General features: G+C 34.0%; 1 protein-coding gene across 1 annotated transcript in view; it reads left to right on the top strand.

Annotated features, from left to right (window-relative positions):
- PTPN13 (protein tyrosine phosphatase non-receptor type 13) overlaps positions 1-16179 on the top strand; it is a 198351-nt gene that overhangs the window by 78982 nt on the left and 103190 nt on the right. The window contains exons 5-7 of the mRNA XM_054591769.1: positions 811-996; positions 4858-4945; positions 14902-15474. Coding sequence (XP_054447744.1) covers positions 811-996; positions 4858-4945; positions 14902-15474 — 847 coding nt within the window. The remainder of the gene's footprint in view (positions 1-810; positions 997-4857; positions 4946-14901; positions 15475-16179) is intronic.

Below are 16179 nucleotides of genomic sequence, written 5' to 3'. Positions count from 1 at the left end.
AGAGTTAGAGTTGCTAACTAGACCTGAGCGGTTGGAATATAAAAAATGTTGCATCAAAGTTGTATCTAAACTATTACATAATGCTCAAATGTGGGAGAAGTGAAAGGGTCACAGGGAAAGCATATGTTTAAACCAAACTGGATTTAACTCCAGTTAGTCCTCAGCAGTGCTTAGTATTATCATTCTTTTTATTTTTAACCTTTCTATCAAGTGTGTAGTGGCTTCCTTTTGTTATTTAAATTTGCATTTCTTGGTATGCTTATTGGATATTTCAATATAATCTACAAATTATTTCAGCTAATTTTAAAAATCTCACATTTTATCCTCTCGATTTCACCAGCATAATGAAAGCTTATATTTAAATGATCTTTAATCATTGCAATATATAAAATCTCTTCTAAGTTTTCATGAGTGTCAAATTATATTAAATATATATTGAATATATTATATTTTATTGAATAATAGGAAATTGTATATTTCCCTGAAATGGTGTATATGCAGTAACTGTGAACTAAAATATTTGAATAATTAAAGAATCCCATTTCTTTTTCATACAGAAAACTCCCAGAGTGTTTCTGTAATACTTCCTATGTTGGGAGATGTATATTAATGATCTGTTAATAATTTTTTGGAATGTCAAAATGTGAAATGCAGTAAAATAGGTATACTGCTAGAGAAGGAATTAATTCCCTCCCAGTATTTGAAGTGTGTTTTGTTGTGGTTTCTATGACTACTGGAATGGCTTGTCTCATTAAATTTGTAAGATTTACTCACACTTATCAATGTGGCTTCTCTTTTCTTTATATTCAGCCTATCAAGCTTGGAGATCATCTCAACAGCATACTGCTTGGAATGTGTGAGGATGTTATTTATGCTCGGGTTTCTGTTCGGACTGTCCTGGATGCTTGCAGTGCCCACATTAGGAATAGCAATTGTGCACCTTCATTTTCCTATGTGAAACAGTTGGTAAAACTGGTTCTGGGAAATCTTTCTGGGGTAAGCTACAGTTCTAATTGGTAAATATAGTCATATTTTAAATTTAGTGTGCCACAGAATTTTCTTTAAAGATATTTTATAGGTAGCACTTTCTCACCGAAGACTAGGAATAAGAGATTGAATTGCTTTTCCTAATGTTCATTGTTTATTTGAAACAGTAGTTAAAACTTACAAGCCTTGTGCAGTAACTTTGTTTTTGATTTTAAAGATCCTAGATTTTGTGAGACTTAGCCTTTATGTAGACCTTTAATTCAGCAGGTGTCATAGAATCACAGCATATTAGAGCTGAAAATGTCTGCTCTTGCCTCATAGTTCTGTCTATTGTGAAAAATGCATTGATATGCAAAATGGGTTTTAGAATTATTTAAATGCACTTTCTGTTGCTTCATTCTTGTTTCTTGGCCACTCATTTGTCTGGTCTCTTTAGGTGTTCCCAAAACCCTCCTCTCCTTCACTGGACACTGGTACCGTGTGTGTGTAGGGGATGGGCTAGAGGGTACATGTGTGTACTCGTGCCATATGGTCCCGAACCCAGACTCTTCCACTTTCCCTCTTGTCTTGGACATGAAGAATCCTAAGAATGACAGACTACGTCTAATAGTCCCACCTCTGCACTGGTTTGGATACACCTTGGGTTTTGATACCTGATCTAGATCTAAACTTTATGTGTTCTTACCCCTTTAGAATTATGGCCCCTGAGTAGAAGTCCCTGTCCTTTGTGTGAGCTACATATTTACCAGTGTCACACATGTTCTTGCTGGCTTCCTCATCCCTATGGGTGTAGTTTTGCCATCTTAATTAGGATGTCATATGGCTGGCAGGAATGTATCCAAATTCCATACACTTGATAAGAAACAGGCTCAGAGATTCTTCTAGGTAAATAGTTGGTAAAATATACCCCATGGAGCCTTGGCGATTCTCTGATGAAGGGGAATGCAGGAAGTAGAAGCTGAGTGACTGGAGTTCTTGCCTGCTTATTTCCCCTCCTTAATTACAACTGTTTCACTTTGATTTATTTGTTTATATTCCTGCATGTGATTTTTTTGACAGACATAAAGCTACTGAAAATCTGAAAGTCCTCTATCCAAACCAAGGTTTCCTACATATTTTCAAACACATTTTTGTTTTAAGAAATTCCTCTGTGATTAAATAAGCTTGAGGAAAAACTAAGGGAAATTGTGTTCTCACGGCAGTATTTTTAGAGCCTTTATTACAGTAGACTGTATTACTAACCTTCAAGAGAGATAGGCATGAAAGTGAAACATTCCCCAAACTTATTTGGGTCTTATTTCAGATCTTCTCATAACACTCTCTTTGAGAAATGTTTATCAATATTAACTCCTCCACTTTATAAATAAACAAATTGAGACATAATTTATGGGACTTATATGTTTCTTGTTAGTCAGCCTATGGACTTTTCTATTACACCACACTTCCTCTAAGACTTTTGTCCTGTTTTCTGATTTTACTTCTATGGTAAAATTGCTAGAAATACTTTTTCCTTGTGTTTCCATGAAGAAATATTCCTCCATGTAATTCTGTTATCCATCCAATAATTTTCCATATTAAATAAAAGATCTCCATCCCTTTTAGTATTTAGTTCAGTTTATTAAAATAGTTAATATTGCTCATCTATATATCAAATCTGTGCTAGATACTATCGAAGATAGAAATTTGAATAGAATATACCCTACCTTCGAAGAGTTCTTTAGTTGTGCATCCATGTGTTTACTTATAAAATGCAAAGACAGTTATGAAAAGTAACATAATAAAATTTTTCAAAGCTATGAGATCTTGAGCAAAAAGAATACAAGTTATGACCACATTGAAAAATAGAACTTTAAGTAGATCCTATAGACAAGATAGAAAGAGTGACCCGGGCAGAAGGAAGTAAACTTGAATAAATGTTATGGAATAGGAAGGAGTGAGGTGTGTTTAAGGAACAGTTACAAAGTCACGTATGGGTGTGTTGTGGGGTTGTTTACTGGAAAGGAGGATAATGAAGGGTCCATTGAAATCAATATATAGAAAGCCTGTCTTTCAAGAGGCAAATTTTTGCTAAATAGAAACAATAATGCTCTCCTCATATTTCCAGTGAATGCTCTTGCTAGTCTCTTGGACATCAATGGATAAAATTAACCTGACAACTAAAATTTTTAAGTGTTTACTTCGTGCCAGGCACTGTGCTAAGTGGCTTATGTGCTTTTGCACATCTATTTACCATAACAGCCCCAGGTTACAAGAGATAATTGTAATGTTATCTTCACTTTAAAGATAAGAAAACTAAGGCCCAGAAAGATTAAGTAATTTATCCGTGGACACATCCATGGTAAATGAAGAAGACCCAGTGGGAACCTGGATCTGGACTCCCGAGGCCATACTGTTAGCCATTATGTTTCTCTGCAGCTGTCATTGCCCCAGTAGCTGATAGAATGAGTTGGTCTTTCACTCAGTGTGAGATTGATTATAATTGACCATAATTCTTATTTTAAATTAATTAACATAGAGGAAAAGTCAGCAGGCCAGCTTACTTGTCCTAGTTCTTCCACTGGTTTAATGTTACAACCTTTTTTACCTCAATTTTACTTATCTGTAAAATAGGAAGAATAGTGCATACCATCTACAGATATTACTGAGCAGTTAGGAAGATAAAATTATTTGAGCATTGATGAGCTGCTTCAAAGTTATTAGGAATTTCCTTGCTATTTCTCCCTTTATCTATAATAAGAGAATAGGTTTTTTGAGGACTAAGTAACATGAAGTATGTAAAGCACTTAAGGTAGTGTCTGCCTTATACTAATTGCTCAGTGAATGGCAGCTATTATTAATAGTAGGGTCGATAGAGGGATTCCCAAGCTGCAGGATATTCTTTATCTCTTCAGTTACTGACATAGAGTACACTCTGGATTAATATCATTTATGTAATTCAAATGATAACATCAGTTCAGAATATATCCATTTAAGTGGATACCTTCTTATAGGTAAGAAACGTAATGCCTTGAATATACCACCTTAAAGTTTTTTAAACCATACTCATAAACAACTTTTGCTAATAGCATGTTAGAATGTGTATATGTGTGTAAACAGATGTGTATATATGTTCTTGGTGCCAGATTTAAGTAATTTCTCTTCACCGTTCTTTCTCCTTCTATTTATTTTTGAAATTTCCACTCTAGTAATCATCTGAATAAACGCAACACTGTAACTTTTCATCCCTTGTAATATGGAATTCAATTTAATTTGACATGCTTTATTTTAAATGAGTACCCTCAGTTAAAGTTATTAAAGTTTAAGACTACTGAAACATTTTGTTATAAAGGGAACTCAAAAGAGCATTAATTTAAATTTAATTGTCATCTCTCAATATGTCCACTTAGTTTGAAGCATTTCTCTGATGTAATTTCTGGCAGGAAAAACCTAGAAAATTATTTTTGGAAATAATTTAAATCAGTGCCCTCAATGCATAGTTACAATCAGGTGAAAGTTTTATTATACCAGAATTAATATGGTTTTAAAGTTGTAATCTAACCTGAGAGATGAAAGTAGTTACCAGTTTGGGAAAAGAAGACTTCAGATTTACTGTTTTCAAATGGAACTCATTTTAACTATTTGAGTTTGGCTAACTTTGTTCCCTGGTTAACAGATTACTCTCTGGTAACTGTTTCTTGTCCTTTATTTCCTGAGAATTAGCCAGAACTGAGCTACATAACTCTTACCCAAGGAATACAGATTAACAATAGCAAATATGTGGAGTGACTTTACTTAATGCTACACTCTCCAAAAATTGTCTAGTTTTGTTCTGTGAAAAAAAAAAGGTGGAGATTCTTTTGTGAAATTTGATTTTTGATTACCTGTGTACAGACGGATCAGCTTTCCTGTAACAGTGAACAAAAGCCTGATCGAAGCCAGGCTATTCGTGACCGATTGAGAGGAAAAGGATTACCAACAGGTAAGAAAGTATGTTAGTAGGAAATATTTAGGCTTTAACCTTATTTTATTGTTTCCTTTACAATATCATATTTACCTGGCTTGAAAATCTGGTATTTGTGACCATAATTAGAATATAAGTGTGCAAAGTAGAGGCAGAGAAAAGATAGGAATGCTAACTTTATTAATATATCAATCCATTAAAGTTATGCAGAAAACAGTATTAATATAATCAACACCCCACAGTAAATCATTTCCTCTCCCACATTGTTATTATAGTAATAATATCAATGATTTACTTTATCATAGTATTTTATATTGAATATGCATTTTAAAGCAAGAGGAAAAACATAACATATGCATTTATTGACATAAATGCTACTGATACAAGAGTTTCTCAAAGCAACTTTATTCTCACTGCTCTTTATTTTCTATTGTATTTCTTTATTTTTTTAATGTTAGTCACAATCCACTAAATTGATTCCATGACCAACTAACTTAATGACTTGCAGTTATAAATACTGTCTTAGGTTATATAATGCTTAGTTAAAAAAAAAAAAAAGCTGATGAAGAATGGTTTTGCTCTTTGACAATGGCATTAGATACTTACGGGTTCCATATAATCATTGTTTATTTTCTATTTTTAAAAATTTTTATTGGCCCTGGCTGGTGTGGCTGAGTAGATTGAGTGCTGGTCTGTGAATCAAAGTGTCGCCAGCTTGATTCCCAGTCAGGGCTCATGCCTGGGTTGCAGGCCAGGTCCCCAGTTGGGGGCATGAAAGGCAACCACACATTGATGTTTCTCTCCCTCTCTTCCCCCCCCCCTTCTCTCTGTTTAAAAATAAATAAATAAAATCTTTAAAAAAATAAAAAAAGCAAGGTACTAGCTAAGGAAGGTCATGTTCTTGTGTGTGTATAACCCTTCCAGGCCCAGGACCCAGATGGAATCAGGAATGAACACAAAGGAGTTTTCTTTCTTTAAAAAAAAAAAAAAAATGGTTTAAGAGAGAGATTTATGCCTTCATTGTTATGGGTTCCATATAATCATTAAGTTTATTTTTTATTTTTTAAAATTTATATTGGCTTGAGAGAGAGAGAGATTTGTTGTTCCACTTATTTATGCATTTGTTGTTTGATTCTTGTATGTGCACTGCCTGGGGATCAAACCCACAGCCTTGGTGTATTGGGCTGACACTCTAACCAGCTGAGCTGCCCAGCCAGGATTAAATTTATTCTTTAAGGAAATGAATAGAAATTCCAAACATGAGAAATGAAAATTAAGTTTTAGGTTTGGCTTATTTATAAAGTGAATTTTTGTTTTTCTCATTGTCTTTGTTTTCTACATTTTTTCCTGTATTGTTATCATTGGCACTATTACAGATGTCTTTATTTCAACCCCCTTTACCCCTTCCATTCAGCCCCTGCCTGCCCCCCACCTTCTGTCTGGCCATCACCACACTGTTGTCTGTGCCTGTGGGTTATGCATATATGTTTTTTGGCTAATCATATATGTTCTCTACTTCTTATCAATGTCAATAATTATGATAATCTAAATATTAACAAAATCATTTTGTGGGTAAAATATTTTGTTTTATGGGGGCTGGGGAGAAGTAAATGTAAATATGGATTAAATATATTCTAATAAGTCATTCTAATTGATATAATTAGATTAGAAAGCTAAGATACCTAACTTTTCAGTTCAATCACATAATCAGAACACAACCACCTAATTTAAAACCTATGAGAAACTCTTATGTGAAAACTAAATATAGACAATTGGTTATCTGGACCAAATGTTTTCCAGAATTCAGAGTTCTTGGATCTAAGAGGGAAGAATATGCCCTCAACAAGTATACTGTTGTTCTTGAAGAAGTCAAAGAAAAGCAAGAAAGTCATTTCTAATAGAGTGATTCTGTAATGATGCAGTTAGTTAAAGGGTCTTTCCGGGTACTTTTACTTATTGTGAATAATGACTTTTTCTGAAAAGTTTCCTTAGCTTTCATCAATTTATTTCTGGTTATATAAGGTTCCTTTTCTAATACATACATTATTACCTTATGGGAAGGGGGGGAAAAAAAGAGAAGACTTGGTTTAACTTAGTTTTTACAATGCTATGATAGCAATTCAGAAGAATTTTTAATCCTTTCTTGTGTTTCTTTAATGTACTTATATTACCATATATAGAGAGAGACACACCTTCTTCTAGGTAAAAATCTGTCTCCTCTTATTTTAAAAATATACTAGGATTTGAAATAGATACAGCGTGAACCTTGGCACTAAGAATAGCAGTGCTTTGTTAATTCATCAGATTTTCAGTCAGTCTGTTTTAGAACTGAATAATAGCAGAAAATAACAGGCGAAATGTCAGTGGCAAACTGAGAGAGTCTTTTTTAAGCAGATATAATGAATACTTTAATAACTGAAACACTAGATTTAAAAAGAAATTATTTCTGTTTCCCTTACTCATAATCTTTTTGGTTTGTCTCTCTCCCCGACCTGTTTTTCTCTTCCTCGTTTTCTCTTTCTCCCTCTCTGTACTCTTCGCTTTTCCCTCCCTTCCTCCTTGCTTCCTTATTTCTCTTTCCTGTACTTTATTTAATCTCTTTCTGGAATTCCTTTCTATTTCCTATCAATTAAGTGATCATGTCATAAAATTGATGTTTTTTTGCTAGTTTGATACTTACTTAGTAAATATAATGTTATTTCGTTAACTATTAATTTTTAAACTTTTTTCTAACAATAAAAAATGTTATATATAGAAGAACCCCATTTTATCCCTATCCATTATGAATCTATAGAAAAGAAAAAAGTATCATCCTGCCATGTGTAGTTTATTAAATGTTAAAGACTCTTAAGTGTTAACATAGTTTATATTATATCACCTTCAATGATTTAGGCTTATTGTTATAGACATTTATTATTACATAATATTTTAAAGGTAAGAATTAGAGATTGAGCTGAATCTGTACCTACTGTATAACATCCTTAAATAGCAGGTTATTTACTTGTCACTTACATATATACATATATTTTTAAATAAAAGCCATATATAAAAGTAAAGCTTACTAGACATGTAGATGCCAAGGATAGGGAAAACCTACTGTATTAAGTACATTAGTTTTTGTAGGTGTTTAATGAATACTCATTGGTTGAGTGGGTGTGGAGAAAAGCTTTTAAAAAATACTTCATACAGTAATACGTTTGTAATATAATTTTAATGGTTTCATAAAGAAATATATATGATTCTATGATTTATTTTTTAAACCTTGTCATATGCAAAGTAAAAAGAAAAACTAGAGTTCACCATATTGACTCATATATCAGAAGTTTTAAACCAAATTATTGTCTTTTATTTCTGACTTTGTTATATAATATTGAAAAAGATTTAATACTATGAGTATTATTTTTTTAACAGCTCTTTAAAATTCTATGACTAATCGACTGTCCAAATGCAGATAATCTAGGATTAATGGTAATGATGTTTTTAAAATTAACAGAAATCTTTAAATAGACTCTCCACTGATTTCATTCTCTAATAATCCTATCTCTTTGTTGGAGAATGAAATCTTTCCTATATCTAAATTCAAGAGAATTAATTGTCACTCAGAATAAACCAAATTATGTTTATGTTTATATTTTGGGTAGAATTAGAAACCCTGTACATAAAGAAACAAGTCTTTTGGATCCAGTATAATGGAAGAAGATTCCTCAGCTTGTCTTACCCATAGCTTTCTACAATAGTACTCCTCAAGGACTTTATTTACCTTCAACAAATTTATAAAACCACATCTCAGAAACAGAATCGAAATAATATAGCAATGACAGCCATTACCAGGCAAAAGCAATGAGTAGCTAATAGTCAATGGCATGTAATAATATAAAAGCTTTAAGATTAAAGGAAAAAATGCCTAATGAAGAAGAAATATTCCTCTAGGACACTGGTGTTACTTTTGGGCGGTGCCACTTGTCAACCGTCAGTGGTCACCTGCAGCAGAGCAGCCATGTCATACTAGATTAGTGGTGAAATATTCACTTTGACATAAACCAGAAAAAACCTTTATATATTGATAGCTTTAGTTTATTAATTAGGCTCCTGACCACAAGTTTTAATAAATAAAATATCAAAATGAGCAGTGAGGCCAGTGAGACACAGATTTAGATTAAAAGAGGTAAATAGTTTTAGGGATAATGTCGTGTATCTATGTAATTTGATTGTTCAACTAAAACTTAAAATTTTTTATCTATGAGTAAACAACCTTAAAGGTTCACTCCTTATATGTTACCTCTGAGGTCTGTCACAGGAGCTAAGGCCCAAACTAGTGGGCTGTCTGCCCCCACTTTGTTATTTAATACTGCCAATGCTGATAAAATGGCTTCACTAAGCAGAAAGAAAGCAAACATTTCCTGCCAAGCTTAAGGTGGAAACCTACACCATGATCAGATCAGCATGATATAGCTTCAGAACTTGGGAGTATTGATAATATCATGTTTCTTTTTTTTATGTACTTGAACACATTTGTGAAGACAGATGGGGAACTGAGGAGCCTCTTTTAATACTGAAATGCCATTTTGAAGTTAGCTTCTAAGAGATGCTATGAATATTTTGAGTCTGTGTGTGAAGGGAAAGGTGAAAATGATGATATTATATCCAGTTAGAGACAATGTTAATCATTTATAAGAAAAAATAGTTAAAATACAATGTACTTTACAAGGAAGATTTTTTCCATTATGTTCTTGAATTTGTTTATTAATAGTTCTTCAAAATGTATTTATTGTTCTCCACTTAGTTCTTAGCAAGCTTTGTACTCTCCAAAAGGAAAATGTTTTCATTTTAAATTTGGATGCCTATAATTGTATGTAATCTAATGTTGTCTGTAAACTCACTCTGAACTCAGTCTTATCAAGACATAGGAATCTACCCATAATCACCACTTACTCTATTTTGACTAGTGTGAATTTTTAAAATTGTAGGATAAACCTAAAAATTTTGTAGTAGATCTTTTGATTTCAGGTTTCATGACTTCCTTCAAAAGAACTTTTAAATTCCCCCTCAGTAGATAATTATATACTGAGTAAAATAAAACAAAAACAAAGGAAGACAAAATGAGAATTTTATGTTGCCCTTGTTGAGAAGAGCTCATAATAGTTTATATTAGTTAGTTCATTTATTCTGTCATCTCCAAGAAGAAGGCATAACAAATTATGACCACATTTTTGTAGATGAAGGAAGTGTAAAACATGGATATTAAGTGGCTTGTCCAAGATCATGGATTGAATGGTAAAGATAGAATTAAAATCCAGGTTTTTTTGACAGCAATTTTTATGGTGGATTAAGCTATTGCTTTAAAAGGTTTCAAAAAAATATGTAATCAGTCACGATCCCACAGCATTCTTTTGAAATCTTTTATCAAGAACTGGAAATACAAAAACAAATAAAATTTGGCCCCTTATGTTATTGTTCCAGGTGGGGGTGGGAGCGGGAAACGAGTGGGAGCAATGACAGATTTATAATATAATGGATTATTTATTTATTCAGGCATTCATTCATTCAAATTATGAGAAAGTTTATTTAGAAAGCTACAGAGGTAGTAGAAGTGAACCAGCTAGGCTTTGTAGGCTCACAGAACAAGTTAGAGAAGCAAAAGAAGGGCCCTTGGAGCTTAGACTAGAGAAGGGCAAAGGTAACATGCCTGGGGGGAAGGTGAGGGGGAAGGGAAAGGCGAGCGCACCAGCGAGGGAAGGCGCACCGTAATGGATCATTTTAATATAGTGAAAGAAATGCTCTAATAGAGGTCCAGCATGCTCTGTGAGTATAGAAGAAGGAGATACTAACTCTACCAGGATGGGGGAATATCAGGGAAGTTTTCACCTGAAATCTTTTAAAGAGTAGCTTCAACAGCCCTGCTTTCAGAAATAACATTTCCCTTGATGAAAATGGATAGTGAGCACAGCCATTAGGTAGGTGTACTTCATTAATGATTTCAGTGCCGTTTATTATATTAAAATAATTATAATAGCCTGGGTCATGTTTGGAAAGATCTGAAAATCAGTTGAAGACATTGCATCTTATCTAGTCTCAAATACTGCTCTTAAGTACATGGTTTCACTGGACTAGTGGACCTAAGCATCTAATAAATGAACCTAGAGTTTCATGTTTCTCATTTATCTGGCCAGATTCTATATTGGAACTCTCACTTGGAATTTTCAGATTAGTGAAATTTGTTCCCTCATGCTGTAGCAACATGAAGCAACCATGATACTATATTGCTCCATGTGATACTATATATGGTATCCACCTGTGAAGTATTAAACAATTACTGTCTAGTTGTGTAGTAAAAATAGTGACTATCATTAATATGACAATAAAAACCTAACATTTATAAAGCAGTAGTTATCCAAGAGACACCTTATTAACAATTAGTCTTAGACCTCATGACAGTGAGAAGACATGGTTCTTTCAGGATACCACGGCCCACTGATATATTGTTAGAAATGACTTAGAGGAGAATGATAAATGTGCCTGTTACGAATGGAATTGACTTATGATACATTTGGCAAGTGCTCTGTTTCAGTAGTGGTTGGGGTAGGATTCACTGAGGAAGTCATGTTTAAAATAAAACTATAGGATAAGAAACAACTAACCATGAGAAAGGTCAAAAGCAGACCATTCAGGGCAGAGAAAAAAGTGTGTACAAAGGCCTTTAACATATAAGAAAACTTAACAGAGAAAAACCTGTGACCTGGATGGAATAAGAGAAGTGGAAATGAAACTGAAAAGAATTCAAGTGGCAGACCAAAAAGGAGTCTAGATTTTATTTAGAATGTAATTGTATGCCTTTGAGACTTATGGAACAGGGTAGTGGAATCATGCAGTTTATATTTTGAAAAATAACTCTGGCTGCTGAGTGAAAGGCAGTTGGATGAAGAAAGTAGAAGAGGCAGGGAGGCCCATTCAGAAGCCATTGCAATTATCTAGTCAAGTGACTGGGAATAGGGTGATGCCAGTGGAATTGGAAGGAACACAAGGAGCAAGATATCTTTGAGATTTAAATGGCCAGCGTATGCTGATGGATGTAATGTGGCGAATAAGAAAGAAGGATTTCAGGGTGGTGCACATTGTTCCGTTTTGAGTAGTCAGTTTGGTGATTGTACCACCTGTTGAAACTGGTAAGACTGGGGTAGAATGGACATCTCTGGATGTGGGAAGTAAAAGGTTAGTTTTAAGCATGTTCAGTTTGAGGTGCTTCTGTTAATATACCAGTAGCAGTTTGAATAATGTAAGATTAGAGCTCCCAAAAGAGGTCAGTAGCAAGAATATAAATTTGGGAGATGTCAGTGTGTAGATAATATTTAAAAGCCTTCTAATGATGAGATTGTATAAGGAAACCGTGAAAAGACAGGGTTCTAAAACTGGAATCTGAGGGTCCAACATTTGGATGTGCAGTAGAGGAAGAGGAATAAGCAGATTAAGAATGAGCAGTCTGAGAAGTAAGAGGAAACTAGACTTGTAAAGAGAGAAGTGATTCATTAAGGAATTGTCATCACTAACAGTTATTGCTGGTAAGTAAGATATGGATACAAAAATGTCTATTAGATTTGGCAATATGGAGGTCAATGGTGATACATGATAAACGTTGCCAAGGTGTGGAAGAGTTGGAAGTTAACTACAGTAGAGTAATGAATGGAAAGTGAGAAACTGGAGACAGCAGTGACTAGAGGGAAATACAGCGGTGTGCAAAAGAAGTTTTATGTTGTAACAAACAAATAATACAATAATTAATAATACAAGAATAAACTGTTTTGCATATTCAAAACTGTAAACCTACTTTTGCCCATCCCTGTATTGTAACTTAGGGAGAGGTTTTGTTTAGTTTGTTTTTTTTTTTATTACACAGATATTAGCACAAGTTTGTTCACTGATGGGAATGACTCAGTAGAAAAGGGCAGTAATGACGATAGAAGCAAAGAGGGGAGAAGTTAACCGAAGAAGTGAAATATTTAATAAAATAAAGGGGTGGGGGATTGAACAGGTATTGGAAACTGGCCTTCAGTTGATAGGAAATGTCATCCTTTGAGGCTACAGGCAAAAGATTTGGAGACCCACCCAGATGCGTAGAATTAGTCATGGAAAAAATGAGAAAGCCCTCTTCTTAAGTCTGAGAGCTTCTATTTTTTGGTGGAATATGAGACAAGATCATCAGATAAAAGCAAAGAGGGAATTGAGGTGGGAAACTTGAAGAATGAGGAAAAGTGAAGCAGTCATTGCGGGCAGTGAGTGAACTTACTATTAACACGTGACGTTAATTGTCTAGAGTGGTTGACCATGAATTTATGATATTGCCAGTATATTCACTTGTTTGATTTTTCTCTGTTTTGACTACATGTTGGTAATCAATTAGTAAAAGAAGACAGTTTGTTGAGTTTATCTCTGGTGGTATGAGCCTTAAATCCTTTCAATTCTTATTTTTTATCTATTAATTTTAAGAATATCTCTGTTCTCTATTTTAAAATAAAATTTTAAATTGAGTTTCAATATGTGGCTGTTTAAGAATGTAATTTACCCCTAAAATAGTGTAATGTAGACTGTCACAGACTCTAGCTTCTAGCCTAATTTTAAAATTATAAACACACATCTATGTGTCTGGGTGTGGCATGGTGTGTTTCTCAGTATTCTTTACATGACATGTCCCAAATGTCGTTATCCTTATTTGCACTTAAGTGGATCCATGTGCAGGAAAGGATTAGTTGTAGGGAAAGTAAAATGTTTGAACCTTCAGATTCTCAAGTAAGCAAATACTTGTTACCATGCTGAAATGAATTCACTTTTCTAAGACTTCCAAGGTAAATTTTGTGATTGGGGAATTAAAGCTTGTAACTGTTACCCTGAAGAAGCAATTGACTTATTCAAATCAATTAATAAGCTCCTTATTTCTGGGAAGGTTTTAGTCATTATTTTGTATTGTATACATAGCAAAGAAGTAATCAAACCATGATCACAGGTGGCCGCACAGCACATCTTCAGTGTTTATGGGCTGTTGGGTTAGTAACTACAATGTATTCTTTTATGTTTCTTTTTTCAGTAGTAGACCATGTATGTGATTTTTTGTTGTTGTTGAACAATAGATTCAGAAAATTAATCCTGGTTGGGCATTTTTGCCATGTCTCAATGCATTTACAGCCTACTACCTTAAAAAATTAGAATGGCCTACTGGTTTGAATTTTATCAAAGTTTGAAGAATAAGTAAGAATTGGTATATTTTATTTCAATGACAAATAATTGATACATTATGTTAGAGAGAGGAAAATGTTAGTACATGGTAGTCTACCATGAAAGAAAATAAGTTTTTTACATAATTTAAACAGAATCAGATTATCTGGATTTCAAATACAATCAAATTTTCTGAATATACATGTAATTTTAATAAAACTTTGATATTAAAGAATTCCAAATGCTACAATCTTTTTTTTCCATTTAGAATAGAGCAAGACTCTTTGTTTCTTCTTTAAGCATATTGATTTAAATGACCACAGTATACCAGGGCTTCATATTGAAGTAATACATGTTTGAGTTATACCTTTACAAGTTAAAGGAGTAAACCATACATTCTATTACCCCAAATCATTTCATGGATAATTAATATTTTGCCAAACTGGATAGTATCCGAAGCTTTTATCTATTTTTAAAAAACCAGTAATTCGCCTTTGATGAATATCAAATGATACCCAAAAAATTAAATTCAAAACAGTGATTTCATTAGATAAGAAACGTTGGACTATGAGAAGTTATGCAAGCATGGCATCGCTTTTCACTTCCACTGTCACGCCACCATGACCATTCCATCCCATCACCATCCCACCTCTGATCCTCCGTTTGGAGAATTTAGAAAATTTTCACCACTTTCATTATTGATAGGAAGGTTACATTCCAGTTATTTTCTAACAATTCTGTGCATACATGATAGATTCTTATCATTCCAGGAAGAAGCTCTACTTCTGATGTACTAGACATACACAAGTCTCCTTCTCCATTCTCTCATCAGACCTTTCTTAACAAAGGGCTTAGTAAATCTATGGGATTTCTGTCCATCAGAGACACACAAGATGAGGAAGATTATTTCAAGGACCTTTTGTCAGATCATAATTCTGGACATGAAGATTCTGAAAATACCTGCTCTCCTTACCAGTTCAAAACTAGTGGCCCAGAAACAAAAGCTATCCCTGGCATTGATGTGCTTCCCAAGAAGAAGGTCTGGGCTTCGTCCATGGACTTGCTTTGCACAGCTGACAGAGACTTCTCTCCTGGGGAGACAGGCAGATACCAACACTGTCTCCCTGAGGCAGTAACAGTGCGGTCTTCAACTGCTCCTAGAAGAAAGGAGGCAAGATACTCAGATGGAAGCATAGCCTTGGATATCTTTGGCCCTCAGAAAATGGATCCTGTGTTTCACAGGCGAGAATTCCCCACCTCCTCAGCCATATCAAGTGCTTTGGACCGAATCCGAGAGAGGCAAAAGAAACTTCAGGTTCTGAGAGAAGCCATGAATGTAGAAGGTTAGTAATTTTGTGTGTTTGAGAGAGAATTGAATTGAAATACTTAACATTGTGTTTTGAAATAAAGAGGGTTATTAAACCATTCCACAAGTCTTATTTCCACTGCCAAATCTTTGTACCCAGGTCAGGCTTATTTCTCTATCAGTTTCTGTTCTCCCTTCTACCAAAACCCTAATCAAAGACTACTGCTTCCACAAAGTCATCCCTACCAAGCATGCCCAGTCCAGTTGCTTTATAGTCTCAATGTTTTGGGTAGTATATTTTTGGTTTGTAAGCTTCTTGGGGACAGGCACCATGTTTTTTACTTCTTTTTAATTCTCCAAATACTGTATGTTTTGTGGGAGCCTTCCATAAACGTCTGGTTCATAAAAATGAGGTGGAGGCAGAGTAGTGCGGAGATAGTGCAGTGGTTCCCAAACCACCAGTTTCAGAAAAGAAATTTTGGGATACAACTCATGGAGCTTATAATTTGTTTTGTTTAAAATGAAGTTTTAAATCTATGTTTTTTAAATCATAGTATTTGATTTTATAGATTTAGAGACAGACAGCCTAAGTGTAAATTATTTACTCCAGTTAATAGCTGTGTGAACCTTATTTTAGCAGTTGGGCTTAATCACTCTTAAGTTACCCCATCTGTAAAATGTTCTTAACAAAAATAGAGTAATTGGGTAACGAATGTAAAATGACTAATAATCATATTATTAC

The sequence above is a fragment of the Pteronotus mesoamericanus genome, unplaced genomic scaffold (genome assembly GCF_021234165.1).
Source record: "Pteronotus mesoamericanus isolate MK-2021 breed Mesoamerican mustached bat unplaced genomic scaffold, CSHL_Meso_final scaffold_232, whole genome shotgun sequence".
Taxonomy (NCBI): domain Eukaryota; kingdom Metazoa; phylum Chordata; class Mammalia; order Chiroptera; family Mormoopidae; genus Pteronotus; species Pteronotus mesoamericanus.
This window is presented reverse-complemented; position numbering and strand designations above follow the sequence as displayed.